Here is a 21891-nt window from a genome sequence, read left to right as displayed (position 1 = left end):
AAATCTCCTGCCGGCTGAAAGCGATCCCCCTGCCTGGCCACTGTCCCGGACCCAGCAGGCTGCGGCCCTGGTCCTGCTCCTGGCACACACACACACACACACACACACACACATACAGAAACAAGCATGTATAGAGTTGCATCGCACATACTTTTTGTGTATTTGATTTTGCTTATATTTGCTTATATAGCGTGTACACATACAGGTACAAACACAGAAACACTTTTGACTGATTTCCATGCATGCCCATTGGTTAGCATATTTCACACACACACACACACACACACACACACGTACATACAGAGAGACACACACTTCCCTGTTCCCCCTGCATCTCCAGAGTTTTGTCTCCCTACATGGTCTCTCCCAGCAGGTAGAGCAGTTGGCAGGTCCGTCTCTGCTCCGCTCTGTGGAGGTGCTTGGACAGAGGCTTGATGTATGGGTCATTAAATCTGCCTGTGGCGCTCAGCGTGATGCTAACACACTCCCTCTGTCTCTGCGTGTGTGTGTGTGTGTGTGTGTGTGTGTGTGTGTGTGTGTGTGTGTGTGTGTGTGTGTAGTTTGACGGAGAGGGCCCAGCTCCTGAAGAACGTCTTCAAGAAGAGCACAGTCAGTCTGTACCGGTCTGACTCCATGCAGCAGAACCTGCTCCGTAAGTCACACAGGCTTTCTTTCTTTCGTTCTTTCTTTCTCTCTTTCTTTCTTTCCTTTTCTTTCTTTCTTTCTCTCTTTCTCTCTTTCTGTGCTATCTTTCTTTCTCTCTTTTTTGTCTTTTCTTTCTTTCTTTCTTTCTGACTTTCTTTCTGTCTTTCTTTCTTTCTGACTTTCTTTCTGACTTTGTCTTTCTTTCTTTCTTTCTCTCTCTCTGTCACACACACACACAGTTACTTGTTAAACGTGCCTGAAGGCAGAGGCATCATGCCGTTAGCTGTTATCCCAAAGAAAGCAGCTGAAAGCAGAGAGCCTCCAGTTTATCTGCATTAGATTTATCGGCTTCCAAATCGCGAGCTAGTCGGGGGAACGGAGCGCGTGTCATTATTCCTGCTCCGACACATATCTTCACAGCCCCTAGAGGAGGCCGGCCCTCGTCCTGGGGAAGCAGTAAACACCGTGCTCATCCCTCCACTCTTTATGCATGTTTCGCATTAACCAGCTGTAGGAAATGCACATCTGTAATCCTGTCGTTAAGCCCGTAATGTAGCTCTAAAGCTGACCCACGTCTTAACACCTGCTAAGCACCGCTGCGTCTGTCCGCTCATATCAACAGCTAGAAGAAAACAGATAGCATGGGTTTGGTTTTGTGTTTTTGGTTTTTATTCCTGTTTGTTTTGCTTTGCTCTGTTCTGTTCTGTTCTTTCCGCTCCTTTGATCATTTTGTTTTTTGTTTGTCTCATAGGTGGGGATGAGATCGTTATTGTGTGACACCTTTTTATTTCTCATTTAATCTTCCCCTAACCCATAAAAATCCAGTCCCACCAGCCCCTGATAGAAGCCTGTAGGATATGCTGTATATCTTCTTGATATACATCTATATCCTCCTGTAGATCTTTGTGCTCTAGCTGTTGACTTCCTCTCCTTCCCTCGTGTGCCGTGTCCTGAGCTCCGCGCTCTTTAGAGCCAGATAACGATTGATGAAATTTTGCGCTGTTATTCCCCACAATGCACTCGTCTCAGCGGGGCCCTTTGAACTCGCCCGCTGGCCTCCAGGTACTGACCGAGTCATTTGACACCTGAAGGTGAGTCAGGGGTCAGAGGTCAGGATGAAACCCTGTGTGCTGCTTCAGAACTGTAGAATAGATTAGGTGGTTTGCTCTTATAGTACAGATGAAACTTTTAGGGGAGGATTGATTACTTTGTTGACTACTTTTGTGTATTCTTTTCATTCCATGATTTATGTTAACCCATATGTTTTTGTTAATTGTCTATTCTGTTAATTCATTGGTTGATTGCATGTTTTTGTATTTTTTAAAATAGTTTGGCTTAAGTTAATTGATGCAGATTACGTGTCGTGCCTCAGTTTTAACTGCCTTGATCCCTTTTGCAGACGGCTACGCGTTCTCTCAAGACGAGAACGGCGTGGTGTCACAGTCTGAGGTCATCAGAGCCTACGACACCACCAAACAGAGGACCAATGAGTGGTGAGCCCCGCCCTTCTCGGCCTGGCCGGCCTATCCGGAGCCACAACAGCCGTTTCCAATGGCGATTTGAAGCTAACAAGGGGAAGCCGTGGTGCGAGCGAATGCCTCCAGCCTGAGGGGATTTTTGGACATGATAATGGAATGGACAGAAGAGAGTGATGTCTTGTAATACTTCAAAAAGGGAAAAAAAAAAAACAAGGAACAAAAAAGTATTGAAAACGTATTCACTATGCTGTAGTTGTGTGTCCAGCAGACATGATGAGCACTGTGCTTTTTTAGCAGTTTGTGGTCTGAAGTTCCTCACTGTTCTAGCTCAGTTTGTCGGAGTGAACCGTCTCCTCCCTATTTATTTAAGGAAAGAAACTTTTAGCACTGAGCCAAAAAATATAAAATCATTTTATTAAATTGAAATCAAACTCCTATAATACTGTTAATGTATTGTTAAAAGTGAAAACACTGGACAATGATTAGTTTTTAGAGGATAAAAAATGGATTTGAACTTGCAGTAGATTGCCAAAGAGCAGTCGTATATACAATCTCTTCCAAGTACGAGAAAATTGGGAAAAACCTAAAACCAAACGAAATCACACTCCTGAGTGTATTCCAGCACTAAATGGACCACTTCAGACCAGACGTTTTAATGTTTTCATTTTCTTTTTCGTTTTGCACTTAAGGAAACATCTACTGTATAATAAGGCCTTACATTTGTTCATGCCTTCAGCCATACTTATTTTCATTCACATTTAGTTTTCTTTTCTGTTTCTTTTTTAAAGTATGTAGATATCGTGCCTGATTTTACTTTTCTTTCTTTTTTTTTTAACAATTGCCTCCTGTGACACAGTCCAGTTTCCACCATTTATACAGCAGTTCGATTGCTCCTGACAAGTAATTGCATTCCACACATTACTCGGCTGCAACAATCACAATGGTGCCTAACTAGACCTTTTCCCTAATAGAAAAAAGATAGCCAAGAATAGTCTAGCCAGCTAGCATAGAACAGTGCTCCACACACCTACTGAGAAGACAGAATCATTGTCTCCCCCACCACAGTATTGTACTTGTACAATGTGAAAATCACAGCGAGTGCCTTGTGGCACGTGTAAAACCAAGATTCCTTTGTTCCTGCGGTTTAATGGGGGTCTATATGATGGTCTTGTTGAATTTCTGTATGCTTACAACGGTGGCTTCTATTTCATGATAGTATTTCCCTTAAAATGGAGATTTTATCCTTCTAACGTAAGTGCCATTAGCTTAAGGGAGAGAGAAATATTAGCCAGGAAACTCCACAACAGTATCAAAACTACTTTGTCTCTATAGTTATTTTGTGAATTTGTATTTTTATATTGGAGATGTATGAATTTTGCATCGACTGGCTTTGTAATGAATTGTCCGTAACTTCTTTTGTTTTCTTTGTCTGATAAACTGGCAGAATGCTCAAATGATAGAATGAGGAAACTGAGCTTTCTTAAAACGTCTTGTTATTAATATTATCACAGCTTTGTTTATTTATAATTGACTACTTGTGTCTGTGTGATTGCTTTCTTCTCCCTATGGGAGATCAGATTTCTGATGGTGTGAGTGTGTGTGTTGGTTTGTTGCTTGCATGTGCATGTGTGTGTGTGTGTGTGTGTGTGTGTGTGTGTAACCTCTTCTGTTGATAACTTCTATGTATGCATTGCATGTCTGTGTCCTATATGTGAGACTGGGAGTTCCTGGCACCTCGGTTCTCTTGTTGCATTCTTTTAGCGTGCGTGTATACGTGAGTGTGTGTGTGTGTGTGTGTGCGCGCTCTTTCATGTGTGTGGTAACGCTTGCTCCAATTGTCTGTCTGCACGACTCCAGGTATAGTTATGGTGTACTACTGTGTGCTGATGCATGGCCCATTCGGGAATGTGTGCGTGTGTTTGTGTGTGGTACGACTGTGTGTATTTGTAAGCGTGTGAGAGGTTGTGTTTGTTTGTGTGTGTGTGTGTGTGTGTGTGTGTGCGTGTGTGCGTGTGTGTATGGGTTTGTGCGGTCAAACTCCAGCCTCAGCCATGGGAGTTTTGGCCCCTCCGATGTTCAGCTCGCTTTGACAGGAGATGTTGCACAATGCACTCAATGTACCTTTCCAGTAGTGGATATCTGGTATTATCTGGTTATTGGTTTTGGTATATAATTTCTCTGGGTGTACATGTTTGTAACTTGTGTTCTTCATGCAGTGTACCTCTACTTTACAAAAAAAAAGGCTCTTTTGTGTTTCTATTCTTGGTTTAGTGAGGGTATATCAATGAATTAATTTGTTAAGCTATTCTTTAGTGTTACTAATTGGTTGTCATCTGTCAAAATTTCCAAACTGCTGAATGTGGATCTCGTCGTTGTGGAAGGCTTGGACTGTTGCTTTTTTCCGGAAAACATAAAACACATTGTTGTCTGTGAAAGTTGTGGGCTGCATGAATGGATAACAAAAACTGTTCTTTGGTTAAGTGTTAATCGTACTACTTTGATTCTCCCTCAAGTGTTGGTCACTTTACAAAAGAAAAATGCACTTTTAAAATTTTTGGTTTGAATATTTGTTTCTTTTACGTCATTTTGTTAAATGATTGTTCTGCATGTTGGGACTGCAAACTTTTAACTGTTGTCTTTTACTGCCATGAAGGACTACTGAAATAAACTTTACAAACATGGAGGAACAACTTGATCATCATTATTTCTAACTGTTCTGTGTATGGCAGATTGTTGCTTTCTCCCATGTAGTCATCATGCCTGTGTGTGTGTGTGTGTGTGGCAGCAAACAGGACATACAGCACAGTGAGAACCTAAACAGGAAAAGGCAGGGGAGACTCAGGGAAGAAACACCAGTCTGCATGTAGGACAAACAAATGATATCAATAGAATCCCTATTTATTATTGCAGTGATGCTTGGCTGACCCTCCACTTGCATGCAAAATCCCATAATTACAATAATCTGTCCCTGTCATAGATGTGTATCCAGATTAATAAATGACCCAGATGGGCTTTTACTCTTTCCCCATGGGGTTGCAAATACCGCATGAGCCAGGGATCAAATTTTGGTCTTTTTTCCAGTTTCTTTGGACATTCAAATCCCATGTATTGCGAATGGGAGATTATTTTTTCACACGCCCATGATGACTACAGCTACCCTACCACCCTGACTGAAAGCTAAAATTCTACATTTCTAATGTAGGAACATATGACATGAGGTGTTTGGAGGTACAGAACCCAAATGCAAAGTTTTAATTTTGACCAGAGCCGTAAGACAGACTGAAGTAATATCCTTCAAACATGAGTGAGGAATAATGAACAGGGTTCTTTCCTACCTGGAAAAGGAATTTGAAAACCGTGTTTTCCATGCCTGGCAAAGTTAAAGGGAATTTTACATATCCAGAAGGTTTTGGAAATGCCATGGAAATTTGTTTTTTTCAACCAGTCAAGTGTGAAATGTCAAGCTTGGCTGCCGGCACATATAGTTACCTTTTTGAAGGAACAGAAGCCCAAATAAAAACTTAGCTGATTACAGAAGTCCCGAGTGACAGTTGGTGCACGAAAAAACAACACCATGGGACATTTAAGTCGGTTATTAAAGAAATGTAACATTGGAATCTAGATGCTGATAGTGAAATTGCATTTTGCGGTAGAATAGTCATGGAAATGTCATGGGATATAATTAGCAAAAATATCAATGTGAATGTAGCAGCAAATATCACTGGCAAAACGGTATGAGACATTAATTAGACAGTGATTGCCAAGTCTATTTCACACTCAAATAACCGGAGAACAGAGCGGTCTTTGTTGAGATTTTGCCATACCTGTTGGTGCAACCTAAAACCTATTTCTGGGCCCAGTTGTTTTTAACACTGTGGCCGTGCCATGCTCATTGAACACTGACAATGACTGATCTCAGCGCTGCATTCCTGCTGTGAAGTCTGGCGCAAGAATGAGCGACAGGTAGGGAACTTTTGTGCAGCTCCAGCCACTCTGGTTTCCTTTCTGTTTGAGGAATGATGGAGGCTTCACTTAATTCAAGACACATGTGTTTTTGTTCAAATGGCTAAAATGTCACTGAACTGATTTTGCTTTAAATTATATTCATCACAGTGCACAGAGGGTACTGTCAGATAAAATTTTATTTTTTGTAATTTAGGGAATAATTATGACACCCCTGATCTGGGGTATGATGCCTCGGTCAGCCTGTATAACATCCTGTAAAAATAGTCCTGTACCTCCACAAATACAATTTCCTTTGTGTACCAGTTCCTCCCCTCTTTTAGAGGCCTTTGCGATTGTCGAAATAAATGTTATAATCCCCTGGTTTCCACTGTCTGTATCTGTTAAAATGCCCAACACAGTTTCAGAGAAAACTGTCCCGTCTGCTTGTATTCTTCTTCTTCTTTGAGAAAGTTGGGCCGCATTTACTTTTTCAGCAACAACATTGGCAAAATGTTAGCCAATAGTGTGAGCTGCGAATTTGACAAAAAACGACATGTAAAAAAATATAGGGAGGACAGAGAACTTTGTTTACAATATGAATGAATACAAAAAGTGCATAAGATTCAGAACCGTTTTTGCCCCTAGCAGGTCTGTTGAGATCTGACATCCTGTCCTGTAACGCAGTGGCAAACTCCCCTTAGGCACATTGCTCAACCATGGCAACTTTTTGAGACTTTATCTCCTGTCCGCCTGTTGCTCTCTCGGTCTCAGTCCAGCCGGCTCAGGCGTTCCGTCCCAACGCCACCGGCTGTGTTGCGGTGCCACACTGACTCACATCCCATCATAAAAAATCTCATAATCCCCCTTCTCTCCCCTGCCGGGAGCCCTGTCAGCTCTGCCCGAAGTCGGCGAAGCCCTTGGCCCCTGCGAAGGCTTCGGGCTGCAGGGGGAAGAAGTACTGCTGCGGCAGGAGGAAGCCGGCGCTCTGGGACGGGTGCGAGTGCATGGAGGGCTGGTGGAGCTGCAGCTGGGTGTGGTTGTGGCTGTGGCTGTGGCTGGAGGGGAGGGGGTGAGGGTGCGGGTGCTGGATGCCTCCTGGAATGGCTGCCGGAGATGTGTACGGGGGAGGCGGGGGCGGAGGCAGAGTCTGAGGGGCGTGGGTGGGGGTCGGGGTGGAGGCCGCCGACGACACGGTGGCGGACACCAGGCACCCGTGCTGCTGCGGGTGCTGCGGGTGCTGCTGCTGCTGGCCCGGCCCCCCGAGGGAGAACCTGCGCACGGAGCTGCCGCCTCCTGCCGAGCTGGAGCTGGTGGTGGCGGTGCTGGACTGCCTCGACGGGGTGCGGAGGCTCGGGGGCGCGGTGGTGAGGATCATGGGAATGGTCTCGCCCTGGCAGCTGCGCAGGGAGAAGCGGATGGGCTGCTGGGTCGGCTGCTTGGGCCGCAGGCAGGTGCAGCAGTAGACCGCCACCAGGGAGCCGACGACCACGAAGGCCACGAAGATGCTGCCCACCATCAGGAAGGGCACATACACTGGCTCTGTGGACAGAGAAGACAGGCGTGAGAGGGGAAGTAACAGGCTGGTGTCTCATGGGAAATGCATGCATAAAAGCACAGTCAGTCAGAAGTGCCTGCATGTGTAGATAATACACAACAAGCATTCTGTTTTTCTGTTTTCATTCCTCTCCAGACAAATTTCAAGGATGAAAAATGTTAAGAGAAACTGAAAACATCAAAGGTGAAACACAAGCTTGCTCAAATACAAAGCAGCACACATCTGCTGTTTTTGAGATACCAATATCTACATTGCTCATTTGCATTACTTTATTTATACAAGTTATAGATCTATTTATGGCTGCCAAGTTTCTTTGTGACATTTATATTATTTAATAATGTAATTTGTGTGAAATCCTTCACAGTACTAATGACAAAGCCTAACACGGAAGCATTTCTGCCTGAAGGAAAATGTCCTCAATTTAAAATTTTAAAAGCTCAGATTACACCTTAGAAAGCCCGTTTTGCGCCCAGGGAGGAAATCATCAGATGTTTATTTATTTTGGTAGAAAAAAAATGAGGAAATTGTGTCGACACTGCCGAGTCAGTTACACAGATTATCCATTCGGGAAATTGAAAGAAAACCAATAAAATCTTGGGGATTAACTATTATTACAATTTAAAAGCGAACAGTATAGTAATTGTAACAACCTGACAGCAATGAAACGTTTAGAGAAGCCAAGGAAATTACTTGTTGTCTCATAATGTTGTGATTACTTTGGTTTGCTAATTTGAGCTTTGTCTAAAGTGAAGGAGCGTTGAATTTGAGAACACAGTCTATACTTGTGAAACTGGAAATACACTACAGGCCTATCTGGAAAAAAGGTGCGTGAAAAAAAATCCACATTTCCCTGTAGCGTGAGCTTACTAAACCAAATTGTTTTCACTCAGGAATCCAGTGGCCTACACTCAATTTCACCAGTTTCTTTTTTTTGTGTGTGTATTTGTTTCATTGGAAAACCGTTGAGTGACTCTCGGTGTGGATCATCAAACACACTTCTGCTAGTTTCCTTTTTCTCCGCCGATAACAATCTACCTAAGATGCAGCTTATTGGGTCAAATGAAGCCACAGGAGCCGGGATGAAAGCAGGTGCTTGGAACTGGAGCTTTTACTTCATTCCTGAAAGAGTAGGCTAGTTTAAATAAAAGCGCTGGGCCTATAGATAGAGCAATGGAAACTTTAAAACGACCATAATACAAAGGTTATTAAATGCTTATTAGCTATACAGTAGGCTAAGAAGGTGGGAATCGGCCGAAAAAGATTTGTAAAATTGTAAAATGGATTATAGGATTTTATACGCCAAACTTCTCGCGCACTGTATACTTTCTCATCATTTCAAATGGCGGCAGGGAGGCCTAGATGTTAGAGAGCCCGTCCATCAACCAGAGGACCAGAGATTCAAGTCCAACCATCCACTCTGCTGAGGTGTCCTTCAGCAAGGCACTGAATCTCTACCGGCTCCCTTCTGTTCTGTCTCTGTCAGTGCTGCTCTGTAGCTGAACGTGACCTCTGACCTGCCTGTGGAAGACAACTTCCCTACAAGGATCAATTATTATCACATTTACACTAAAAATAATTTATTTGACTATTAATGTATTTATTTTGTATGTAGGCTATTTGTCATGTTTTTACACAACTTTGTTCAATGCAGAATTAGTGCACTTTTGGAATGAAGTTTTTTTTTTTTTAGCCTAAATGCACTTTTCAAATGGACTTTTGGAATGAATGTTTAAATGAACTTTTCACTTCTGAAATGAACTTTTGAAATTTACTTTAGAAATCCACTTGTGGAATGAACCAGAGTTTTCAAAACCCCCAAAACTTACGCGCTGCAAACTCGGTGTTGTCCAGCTCCCTGTCGTTGGTGCAGCTCCCCTGGTCCAGCCGCGCGTCCGCCGCCGCGCAGCAGTAGCGCAGGGAGCAGGAGCCGCAGCACACGGTGGCGTCCATGGTGTCAAAGTCCTCCGGACACTGAAAGCCCTCGTGGTAATTCCCATTAGCGTCCAGCCACCCGTGGCAGTACTCCCCTTGTGCGTCTGATATCCGCAGATTCCAGGTCAGATACCCCAGCAGCAGGCAGTTCAGCAGGCGCACCATCCCGGCGACAGTGGAAGTGCACCGGTGTTCACGTTTCCCGGTCCAACTTGGCCAACTCCCTGCTACTGTGTGTCAGCGGGTGTTAGAGAGTCTTCATTGAGATGGATTTACTGGAAGAGAAACCCCACGGCTGGATCCGGTTTATCAGCACAAGTCCGCTTTTACAAATCAGTCTATGTCATCGTCATCTTTCCCATCCGACGCCCAATTTCAAAAGAACCGTTTGGAGCCAAAGTCCACAGCAAATTGCAATCCTTAATTGAATCCTCACCGGCTGTCCGAATGAATGACGGGTTCAAGTAACTTTTCAAAATATCATTATTGCGCTTCTTCTGTGTGAAAGAATGTAAAGAAAAATAATTCAGAGAGCAAAGCCAAACAAACCAAGCCGCTTCTCTCTTTATTTCCCACTGAAAACGAGTGGGAAACTTTCCTGTGACCGTTTGTTGATGTCCGTGCAGAAGTTGTGCGCCCACCTCATTGGGAATCTGCTGCTTTTGTGACTCCAACTCCGTAGGCGCGCACGTAACCCCCATTAACCGGGCGTGCGCATTCATGTAGCGTGGTGGCAGTGGTGTGGTGATGCCAATTATTTCTCACGCCTGTAAAAGTGGGCTACCTATAGGCTAATACCCACAGTGCACCGTTCATACTTGGGACATTCTAACTTTTCTCTAATGCTTCCATACGCGCTAAATGCATAAGAAAGCCAGAAGAAAACTACAACCTGCTCACTTTAACATTTTAAATGCGTTTGAACGGACTTATATTCAGGGATGTAGTGGCGGGTAAACGCACCTAAACTCACTTTTTTGTTTGCGGAGTAGCCTACAGTTTACCCACCATTTAGGATTAAGTAGGCTAAATCTTAATTAGGTTTATGTAAATTTATAGCACAGCAGCAGACTGTTGTATTGTAATTTCAATGATTGAATTGTTAGATTCATTATTTTCTGAAAGGCCTAGTCGATGTTTGGTTACATTGGTGGTTGTTTGCGTTACAACGATTACCGATTGAAAGTTATGATTTACACACATTTTCATTTACCAACATCACTGTGCTTAGGATATATTTAATTATAGTCCAGATTTTGGGATTACAACCAAATAAAATCCAAGGCGAATCAGAAAATAGAACATTGTTGACTAAACACTTTCATGTGTGTTGATAGGCCTATTAGCTACACATAAATACAAATGACTAACCTGTTTGGCCAGTTGTTAAGAGAAAACTATACTTACTGTAAGCAGCAGGTCTTCCCATTCCACCATTCAGTAGCCTAAATCTTGTGTTTATACCCTATTGATGTGGCGCCCCCATGTGGCGCTGCAAACTTTTAGGCCTGTGGGCTACTGGACAGCGGCGTCAAGCCGACTGGGTATTTCATTTGTAAAATCTGGCTGAAATGATTTAAGACAGGCGACTTTTACACCAGGCCTAATATTGTAAAGTGAACATGTTAGGGACAGTCTAGAGGTTATATAAGGATACAAGCTTCAAAAGCCTTACAGCCTGTGGCATTCAAGAAAAAAAGCTCTAAGTCTGTTTTTGACAGTTTATTATATTCTGTTATTTGTTCAATGATTATTTTTCAAACGATCAATATCCCTATATCAAGCAAAAACAAATCCCATTAATATGTTTTACTCTCTGCTAATTGCTCATTTAAAGCGCTTAAACTAATATGTCTGGGCGTGGATGGAAGCCTATTCTTTCATTAGCGCTCATGTCGCGTTCTTGATGGGATTTGCTCCCTCTGGTTTGTGCTCAGTAGCAAAATGGCCTCTGCCTTCATTTGTACAATTTCGTTCTGCGTTTTTTCTACATTCAGACTGTTCGACTGCTACTGAGCCCCGTTGTTTTCTATGGATGTGGGCTACAAAGAAGGCAGGCAGCAGCGCACAAGTCCCGCCTGTATTTCCCTCTTGGAAGAGTCTTAAATAGCGGCGCTCCCGCCTGGGGATTGGAGCGGTGGCTTGTCAGTAAATTAGCCCACCCTCCGACAGTGTGTATGAGGGGAACTGAGCCAGACAGTGACGGATTTGATCCCCAGTAATCAGCAGCCTGTCACACAAGGACGCGACAATAGCGACCCGGAGTGATCCAGCGCGCTGTGACACCTGGCCGTGATGGAGGGAGAAATGCAGCCGGCAGATGAAGGGCCCTGCGCCCCGAAGATGTGCCGACAACAGCGGGGTCCTTACAGCACCCTGAAAACCTTCCAGAGCAAGCGGTCGGCGGGCAAGTCGCGGTTTGACAGGTCCGCTATGGCCGAGGTCCCGCTGTTTGGTGATGGTGGCGGACATCACTTCACTTATCATCCCGGACAGCCTCATCCTTTCCAGCCGCATCACCAGCAGCGGCTGCAGCTCCAGCAGACCAGCATCACTATCAGCAGCAGCCAGCAGCATCACCCGACGCCACAACAGGATCAGCATCGTTTCCCTTGTGAAAACAGGCCCAGCAGCAGGGTCCCGACATCCACCTCAGCGGCGGCGGGCAGCGTGGCAGCGCCAGCATCACTTGGTACCCAGCAGCGGCGCAGCAGCGGCGGCACGGCGGCGCACCAGGACCCCCGATACTCGCCCGGACGAGCCGCACTGAACCAAGAATCTCCAGATTGCACCTACGGTATAAGCTCAGGTGGGTTTCAAACTTGTTGAGAGTGAGTGTCTGTGATGAGAGTGATCGTGTTTGGAGGAGGAATGCTCACATAGCAGCTTTGAAGGTTTGTTCCATCTCTGTGCATGATAGCTTATTATTCTGTATTTGGGATGTTCATAGTTTTCTGATCCACATACAGTATGTTCTTAGATTGTTCAGATATTGGTGGATGTTTTGGGTTGAGTTCATTAACATGCCTACTTTCATATCCACATGCCCTGACATTGTTTCTTATGAGCTTAAATGCTCTGTACAGTTAGAACACATGAATGGAAAGCAAAACTACATCTCATTACTGAGAGCATCTCCTTTGTTTGTTATACATTACCTGGGCTTTTCTTCTCTGCTTCCCTTTCTTCCCTTTTTCTTTCCATCAGCAGTGATTGATTTGCTACTGTAACGAGAGAGAGTGGCCATGATTGAATCTCCAGCCTGTTTATGTGTGCTAAAATCAGTAATTACATTGTGTAATCGTGTGTGTGTGTGTGTGCACGTGTGTGTGTGCATGTGTGTGTGTGCATGTGTGTGTGTGCATGCGTGTGTGCGTGTGCACGGGCCCATCCTGTTGAAGCACATTGTCACATGCTCATTTTTCTCCACAACTGTTCATTAAAGCGCTGTGCTCAGAGTAAGGAGGGCAGGTCCTGGGAACCTACATTAAGATGAAAGCAATGAACCTAATCCCTGCAGTTACTAAATTAAACATTAGACATCTCATCCTCTAATCAGATATTAATCTCTTTATCTCTGCTAGCAGCGGAGGCTCAATTTGCTGCTGGTTATTGTTCCTTTACAGGCAATCAAGTCTACACAGAGCCCAGAATCTATATTAGTCTACATATAAATTGGTGAAAGTGTGCTGTAGGCATTAAGTATTATAGGCTACACATTGTTATCTAAAAAGAAGACATTTTGGATAACATCTACAACCCATTTCCATCTATAATGGCTTACCAGATGCCTCCACTGGTTCCTTATAAATATAAATCCCAGGTTTCAGTGATGACCTATTACAGTTGGCTTCCATTTTGGGCTGGACATAGCTTCTTACACCTAGCTGTTGATAGTATTGGCAGAATAATCACACAAACCCATATCTGCCATGTGCTAATGAATGTGGTCATATTGTACAAAATGTACAATCCAGTCCTAGCCACACTTCTCATGCATTGTTATTGATAAGGACAGATCAGAGTGCTTTTCTCTGTGTGATGGAAACAACTTGATGTGAAGGAGAGTATCAGAGACCCAAGGACTCAGCAATCAGTTCAGCACACAATAACACAAATTGCATTTAAAAGCCTTCCCAAAGAGTTGTGATTAAAATAAATGGGGCTCATAAATTTGCCTCTGCCGAGCATGTTGTTTTTAATGAAATTTTATGAGGCTCTCAGCTCACAGTACCACAGAGCCAGTGAGAGGAGAGGGGGTGGGGGGTGGGGTGAGGGCGAATGATATCAGATACATCTCAACGGGTAAACAGAGACGGCGCGCATATTAATAAATGCGACACATCTGCGCCAGGCCAATAGACACGTCTCAGGGACTGGCAACACAGCAGGGGCCGCCTAGAAATCATTTTGTCTGTGTGTGTGTGTGTGTGTGTGTGAGAGAGAGAGAGAGACCAATTGACTCATAATCATTACATGGAGGTATGTGTGAGATCATCTTATTGAGACGTGCCTAGACTACCAGGGAAATATACACAGATGGCTGTTCTGGACAATAGCTTTGTGCTGATTTCCTTTGCTTGGCTGGGTTCGGTCACGGTAGATATTATGACTTTAGAGTTTACTGGCATCTGAGCAAATTAGCATACTCAAGCTGAAACTGTTTCAAATGGAAGAGCCTGTATTGCTGTAACAGAATGCTTTACCAAAACAAGAGATGGTTGAAAAGAAGGAAGAGGGAGGCAGAAGGGGTGTGATGCTGTAGGGAGGAAGCCAAACCTGTGAGGCTCAAACCACAATGTAACACATAACTGTTTTCATAACTGTGCATCGATACGCCCCTTCTACTGGAAACAGACCCACTACAAGACATGACACTTTGACACCTGAACACAAAAGATTCCTGTGACTGTAAGATGCTGACTGACCTGTAGATGAAGTGCAGCTGTAGAAGTTCATCATCAGTGTCTCTGACCATTGATTCTTCCTCTCTCTGCTGCAGAGAACCGTCTGATCTTGGATGCCTTTGCCCAGCAGTGCAGCCGCGTCCTCAGCCTCCTGAACAACGGCCGGCTGCTGGATCCCTCCTCCTCCTCCCTCCCCTCCAACATCAAGCAGGAAGACGGACCGGGGGAAGGCCAGGGGCTGCAGGGGGGGCACTGCTCCTCCGTGGGGAAGTCCAAACCTGAAGAAAGCACCTCCACCACGGACCCAGATGAGGAGGGCCAACAAAGCAATCTGAACCAACAGCAGACCTCTGCCTTTCTCCGCATCTTCACAGACTCCCTGCAGAACTATCTGCTCTCTGGGCCTCAGCAGCAGCAGCAGCAGCAGCAGTCCCACCTGGCTCCAGGCCTGGAGGACGAGCAGTGTCCACCTGTGGAGCCCGGATCTGGGGTGTCTCCTCAACGACACAACCTGGGAGGCTGGAGCTCCCCGACTCCATCTGAGTCGTACGGCCACCCCTCGTCCACGCTGCCTGAGGAGGAAGAGGAGGAGGAGGAGAGCTGCTGTCCGCGCTGCCTGGAGTTGGAGCAGGAGGTGCTGTCTCTGCAGCAGGAGAACGAGGAGCTCCGCAACAAGCTGGAGAATATACCAGGTGCAGTAATGAAGGCCATGGCTTCACAGGCTTTTCATTCTCTTGTTTGGATGGGAAGCTATGCAAATGTTTAGGAAAATTATACTGGCGCTGATTCACCTGGACAAAAGTAGCTTGAACTGCCTGAAAAGTGTCAGTCACTTGAAATAGCTCTGGCTGATTATTACCAAACTACAGGAGTTTTCTAATGCTCATTATACCCTTGCACCCTGACTTTCCCCTTAAATTTCCCCTTAAGTTAGAAAAAACATTTTTTTCACACTATACGACAATGTCTCATACATATTCTGCTCATTCCAAGGCTTCATTGGGAAGCTATGGCTGGCTTATAGTGAGTGAAATATTCAAACCCAAGACACCATATTTTCATGGCTGCACCATTACATCAAATACAGAAACTCTAGATGTTGTGTGCATCATTGTATACACATTTAGTATGTGATATTTTCCTTTAGATTTAGGGATAGGGTTTGGCAACTAAAACAACATTGGTTAAGGTTAGGGTTAAGGTTTTGATCATGGTTAAAAAGAAAAAATGGAAATAAAAAACTTAACTCACAGTTGAGTTGCACGAGTTGGGATTGCACCCAGGTAGTTTGTGTTTAAGGCAAATAGACACGCCCATCCCCCACCCCTTACTTTCCACCATGCTATTTCAATGTCAAACTACTGTCTCTTTCACTCGATTCATATAATATCATACAAAATTAGGGTGCATTACTTTTTATAATTATAACTATGAATTTGATATGAGATCAGGCTGAGTACGAGGCACACCATTGGGAATGGATTTTAATGAAACTGTTATTATTGTTGGCACAGTCATCAGTTTCTGCCTTATTTGTCTTTACACCACCCACACACAGTCTTGCTACCTCAATGCATCAGAGCTTGGGTCAACAGTCTTAATAGCATCTATTCTTGTTTCCTTTTCTGCTCTCCCCTAGGCATTATGAACTCCCTAGTGTCACCTTAACCTAATTAGCACAAAGACTGCTCATTCTAACTTCACTTGTACCACTCTCATATCCACATTAACCACAAAATACTAAACACTAGAATCAGAAATACCCTATAACTAAGAGCCAAACAATGCTTGGTTGTTACTATTCATTTATACACATCGATGCAATAGCAGACTTTGACGTCGCTTTGTTTACAGGTATCTCTGACATTGTGTTTGTATTACTGCTCACATTAACTTGTGATTTTCTACAGTTCCCTGTCAAAATGTTCTTGACTACTTCAAGACTGTTCTTCAGTTCCACAACCAGCTGGTCCAGCCAATGCCAGAGGAGCAGCTTACAGAGGTGAGGAAACAGATCAATATAAAACACTTGTAGGCTACTATTATTAGTGATAGCTTCCTCAGTCTAAGTTGTATGTTCAGTAGCACAAGTTCATGTTCACTCACATACAGTATACTTAAAGTAAGCATGTTCAGTCCTAAACAGAACTATACTGCATTAGAGATATGTCATACTGTCTTTAAGTATACAATCCAATGTAGAATTAAAGAAAACTCTATCTCTACAGGAAGAAGAACGGCAAACAGTCTTTGAGGTTTGTGTTTTCATTTAAGCCTATAATGGCCTGATCCATATTGCTCCATCAATTTCAGCTGCTTTCTTTTTTTTAAGAGCATTTTTTTTGAAGTAGGGCATATTTGTGTAATATTTGCCTGTTACACAAACAGAAACAAATTAAGTGAAATGGGCATTCAAATTAGATCATCTAGTACAGTGGTTCTCAACCTTTTTTTGTTTGTGACCCCTTAAAATGCCAACTCGCGGCCCCCTGTCACAGGTGTGTATACGCGGAGTGGTGAACACTTCAACCGAAGAATGACTTTCCCTTAACAGGTTGTTTCATTTGATTGATTATCAGATGAGGCCTAGAGGCTGAAAACCATTTTGTATTTCACAAGAAGCAAAAATTAGAGAGAAAAGAAAGGAAAAGAAATAGACATGATATTGAATTTGTATAGTAGAAATATGTTTTTTCCTCTCCCATAAATCATCTCATGACCCTCCAAAATTATCTCGCAACCCCCTGAGAGGCCCTGACCCCTAGCTTGAGAACCACTGATCTATTAGATCCTGAAAGAACTATAATAGTTTATAACAGTCATGCATAATATTGGCTACGATAGATCATATTGTTAAGTGTGACAGACAAAATCAAAGCTTACATTTAGACAATGCAGTCAAACCTGGAGGTATCGGTTAAAAATAAAATTAAGGTAATAATCATGTGATGCTGCATGAACAATTCAAATAACATCCTAATAAACAACCAGACAATGGTATGTCTATGGATATAAGTGCATTATTACCTCTTCTGTTTTCACTGTTCTCCTCATGTTCTCCTCTCCACCTCAGGGTAGTAAACAGCTCCTGGGGAACTATCCTCTCTTCATCACCAACAAGCAATGGGACGAGGCTGTCAACTCCTCCAAGAAAGATGGCCGACGGCTGCTGCGCTACCTGATTCGCTTTGTCTTCACCACAGACGAGCTCAAGTACTCCTGCGGTTTGGGCAAGAGGAAGCGTTCAGTCCACTCAGGAGAGCCCGGCCTGGAGAGACGACCACTCAACCCTGTCAAAGTCAGCTGCCTCAGAGGTACGACGCTGCGAACACAAGATGCCAACTGTGTCTTAAAATTATACTAAAACAAACGCTTAATAATAAGGAAATTGGTATGCAGCATGTGTTTGTTTTAGTGTATTTTCTATCACTGTATTGCAAGCAACCCAATGTTCTGGCTAATTCCGTGAATTAGGGATTTGTATTTTTCCCTTAATTCCCTTATTACTCATTTATCTACTAATAATAAGAATAACTTTATTTATATAGTACTTTTTTAAACAAAGTTACAAAGTGCTTTACATAAAAACAAGAGACAAGAAGAATAACAATTACAGTAAAACACAGCAAGGGATAAGCAAAGCAAAATATTGAATAAAAGAGGCAAGTAATAGTTAAAACCAATAAAACCATACAAACAAAGATAAAACACAGGTAAAAGGGTGTGAATCAAAACTATGAGAAGGCCTTTGTTTAAAAGTGAGTTTTAAGAAGTGATTTAAAGGACTGCCTCAAGAATGAAGCAAATTCTCTCTGGGTGAACTTGGGACTTGATTGAAGTGACATATTAAAGGTGCATTAACTAATCTATAACCTTTATTGACCTCGATCAGCAACGAGTAGGAACTGCAACAACATCTATAGAAGTTCTCTCTTCCTGTACAACTCTCTGGCACAGAACGCCTGGCAAAGTAATCGCTGAGTCATTGGTCAAACCCCATCAATGTCCTGTAGATATAATAGGGTCATTTTCTGCTATAGGACAATAAAATACTTACTCATTGCCCCTTTTAATGATGTAGAGCTACGCTTATTTTAGTAGCCAAACCTTAAAGGCCCATGTTTCAGATTTGAGAAGTCATAGTAGTTCTTCAGTGAGTTCATTTTTTCTAAGCTTTTCTTGCTTACTGCTCAATTCTATCAAAACCTGAGATTGTCTTATAAATCCAGTTATGATTTCTCATCTCATTTTTATGTCCCACCATAAAAACTCAAGAGCGATTCATGATAGAAACATCATACTTACACCCCAGGTTTCCCCTACAGAGTAGACGATCTGATTAGATTTTGGAGCACTTTGCTGCATGAATTTGCATATTAGTGAGGAAAAACTACTGTAACTCCTCAATGCTTTAAGATACAGAGTTCATTGTAATACGACCCATGTGTTATGTGAAGATGTATGTAGACATAGAAATATTTGTTAATGCATTCATTATCTTAATTAATAACCTCATTGGCATAAGTGCTTCTGTTCAAAATATCATGGTGATTATGGCGGGACATTAGGCAGCTAAGCATCAGGTAGTGTTCCTCCCCCCACAGTGCATAACAATACCAGTATATTTTCCCCTTTTCATTCCCATCTCTACAGCAATTAATTGTACTTTAATTGCATGGCATGGTTCTTAATGTTTGTAATCATGTCAAGTAGACAGACAAGGTAAGACATTTCATTTGATCTGTTTCATGCCAAACTCCAGATCTACTAGGTCGAGGATGTGGTGCTGCGCTAATCAGATTAACCTGAAAACAAGAAGCCTAACTGGATTTCGTTATCAAAAAAAGAAACTGCCAGCCTAGGCCAATATTTATACAAGATGTTGGCTGTGGTGTTTTTAGACCGATTATTTATCTGGGTATCCAGCGATGCCTTCAGTGTGCCTGCATCATTCCAGCCTCTCATCCACTGTTATACAAAGAAATGTTTATTTTATTTTCACATTTTATTTATTCATTTAATTGATTGATTGAATTGATTTTTTATTAATTGCTCATTTAAAGGCCTACTGTATCCCTGAGTTTTCCCCACTATTGAATAGTTGGGGTGGGTCACCTGCTCAAGTGACAAGGTTTTTCATTAGTATGAGTTTCAATGGAGAGTTTTAGCATCTCATGATGGTCTAAATGCTGTTTCAGAGGCTTTTACAACCTGCCAAGATTAAAATTCTGGGGGAAACACTGAATCAAAAAAAGTAATTTTTTGGCATGAAAATGGTCAAATTTACACAAAATATCGGCTATTAGGGACTAACGTCTAAAAATATCATTGTTGGTACTGGCCCTCAAAAACTGATATCGGTCGAACCCTAATACAAACCAAGTCTTGCTTTGATTTCCAATTCCAAACATTTTTCACAATCTTTTTTTTTTTTTTTTTTTTTTTTATCAAAACCTCCTTGTCAGAGTTCATCCGGATGCACTGTGCCTCAAACCCAGACTGGTGGATGCCATCGGAGGAGCAGATCAACAAAGTGTTCAGCGACGCGGTGGGTCACGCTCGCCAGGGCCGGGCGGTCGGCACCTTCCTGGGCAGCAGCGGCAGCGGCAGCAGCACCAGCAGCCTCTACATGGAGGGCTACGACGGACACCTGTCGCAGGACGAACTGTATTTAAAAGGCTGCCAGAACGGCCAGGCGGACTGAAGCGGGGGGAGAAATGGAAGACAAATGCCTGAACTGCAGCTATTCAACATATCCCAAAATGCTGATTTTATCCTGTCACTTTACACAGGGAAGTAAAACATTCCAGAAGAGGTTTATCATAGGGAATATAAGCAGTATCTCTTTGAAGTAGTCCTCTTTCCCTATAGTTTTGTAGCTTTTTTGCCATTTTTACACCTACGATTTTGTTTTGTCAAAATTAAGACTCTTTAAGGGTGCTTTAAATTTTACACAAAAATTGAGTCTTCCGTTTGCTACTTTTTCTATGGTTTGATGTTTTGAGCGATCATGTCAGTATCACTTCAATATTTTCTTATTTATTGGGGGTGTAACCAAACACAGAGGGACAGGGTCATTACAGAAAGGTGTTTTGTTTCTTTGTTTTTTGTTGTTTCACATTTCACAGACTTTCGAGGTCAACAAATTACTTCCGAGGTTATTCCTGTTGGAATGCTGCCCAAATTAGACTCAAATTTCTGAAATACATGCTCGGTTTTTTTTAACAAGTCTCTTCTCCCCATCTCTGACACCCCACCACCACCCGCAGAATGGAAACACATGTAATCTTTGTACATACAGTTACATATCACTGGCTAAGCACCTTTAATGACAGCCCCTCTACAGGAGTGGAGTCATGTTTTGTAACCTGTTTTCTCATATTTCTAGTCCATTTTTTTTCATTTGAACAAAGGTTGAGATGTTAAGAAACCCATTTCTGCAAAAGAAAAGTGCATTTTGACAAGAAATATAGTTTTTCCGATGTAGTAAACAACTGCTTTCCTGTGAAATTGTTGGGGTTGCAACAGGTTTTGGTCGGTGATGGAGTGTCAACAGCAGCCTTGTTTCATTGCAAGTTCTTAAAGTCCCATAGTAGATTTCAGGACATGCAATGAAAGAGCATGTGTCACTTTGCAAAACATGTACAAGTTAGGGACTCTTGTCACTGCTGACGACATCCTCAGTGCTGTTAGCAACTTTGTAAAAGTGACTTGTTAAAAAATAATTCATTAGTTCACTTTCCAGTGTGATTGCAACCGCAGTTTCTTCTCTGATACCTCTGCCTTTCACACACAAGGAAACAGCAAAAGATTTTAACAGTTTGATAGCAGCCTTGTAGGATCCAACAAATCTCCAGTGGTTACGTGACATCTTGAAATATGTGGGTGTTACATTATGTTGACTTTTGTTGCATATAATCTAGGTATTCTAATTAATGAAATACAGATCTGGAGAAGAACTGGAACACAGTAAAAAATCAAATAGACTGTTTCTTTTTTATATCCATGTCTTTGTTTTTTAATAAAATACAATTATTTGTTATATTTATCATAGATGATTTTATTCATCCCTAGTCAAAAGGTCTTTTAGGAATCCAACTGCAATCTGTCTGTCTAGCCAAGCTGAATTTACTGTATTTTACAGCCAGTCCCTCATGACTTTGCTGCAGGATTCTCAAAGGACTTTTTGACTGGGTGTGGATGGACATGATGTATGTCGGTTTAAGGCAGCTGCCCTATAATATACTAGAATGCCTTAAACCTGGTTGAAGACCTCTAGAGTGTAAAGTGTTAATGCTTTGTGTATTAGAATTTGTGTAATCACAATGTCAAGAAGTGGGCTGCTTGTCTCTCGACCTTCACCTAAGTTAAATAAGACAGAGCTGAAGTATGACTGAAAATTTCAACTCCTAAACATCTGTAGCATCAA

At 42.7% G+C, this 21891-nt stretch overlaps 3 protein-coding genes across 6 annotated transcripts in view; 2 read left to right on the top strand and 1 right to left on the bottom strand.

The window, feature by feature from the left end:
• Window positions 1-4801, top strand: part of atp8a1 (ATPase phospholipid transporting 8A1) — a 110805-nt gene extending 106004 nt beyond the window's left edge. For all 4 annotated transcript variants that reach the window (XM_071531775.1, XM_071531773.1, XM_071531776.1 and 1 more), the window contains 2 exons: window positions 561-652; window positions 2045-4801. In XM_071531775.1, the coding sequence (XP_071387876.1) occupies window positions 561-652; window positions 2045-2142 (190 nt within the window). In that variant the 3' untranslated portion in view covers window positions 2143-4801. The remainder of the gene's footprint in view (window positions 1-560; window positions 653-2044) is intronic.
• Window positions 4802-6284: 1483 nt separating this feature from the next.
• On the bottom strand, window positions 6285-9720 carry shisa3 (shisa family member 3). The gene is made up of 2 exons (XM_071531799.1): window positions 9450-9720; window positions 6285-7607 (listed from the first exon to the last, which is right to left on the bottom strand). The coding sequence occupies exons 1-2, from the start codon at window positions 9718-9720 to the stop codon at window positions 6958-6960; spliced, it is 921 nt and encodes a 306-aa protein (XP_071387900.1). The 3' UTR covers window positions 6285-6957.
• Window positions 9721-11850: 2130 nt separating this feature from the next.
• LOC139654665 (BEN domain-containing protein 4) lies at window positions 11851-20166 on the top strand. The gene is made up of 6 exons (XM_071531800.1): window positions 11851-12364; window positions 14558-15154; window positions 16373-16464; window positions 16625-16717; window positions 17536-17776; window positions 19928-20166. The coding sequence occupies exons 1-6, from the start codon at window positions 11851-11853 to the stop codon at window positions 20164-20166; spliced, it is 1776 nt and encodes a 591-aa protein (XP_071387901.1).
• The last annotated feature ends 1725 nt before the right edge of the window (window positions 20167-21891 follow it).

This window comes from Centroberyx affinis, unplaced genomic scaffold (assembly GCF_046629955.1).
Source record: "Centroberyx affinis isolate AG114_WGS23_722 - 3 ecotype Tasmania unplaced genomic scaffold, CSIRO-AGI_Caff_v1 ptg002132l_1, whole genome shotgun sequence".
NCBI lineage: Eukaryota > Metazoa > Chordata > Actinopteri > Beryciformes > Berycidae > Centroberyx > Centroberyx affinis.
This window is presented reverse-complemented; position numbering and strand designations above follow the sequence as displayed.

Bases quoted from the DNA above. Each gene is read 5' to 3' on its own strand.
- LOC139654665 (XM_071531800.1), top strand. From the start codon at position 11,851: ATGGAGGGAGAAATGCAGCCGGCAGATGAAGGGCCCTGCGCCCCGAAG. The intron at 12,365-14,557 runs GTGGGTTTCAAA...TCTCTGCTGCAG, and splicing joins CACCTACGGTATAAGCTCAG to AGAACCGTCTGATCTTGGAT. The intron at 17,777-19,927 runs GTACGACGCTGC...CCTCCTTGTCAG, and splicing joins CAAAGTCAGCTGCCTCAGAG to AGTTCATCCGGATGCACTGT.
- shisa3 (XM_071531799.1), bottom strand. From the start codon at position 9,720: ATGGTGCGCCTGCTGAACTGCCTGCTGCTGGGGTATCTGACCTGGAAT. The intron at 7,608-9,449 runs GTAAGTTTTGGG...CTCTGTCCACAG, and splicing joins CAACACCGAGTTTGCAGCGC to AGCCAGTGTATGTGCCCTTC.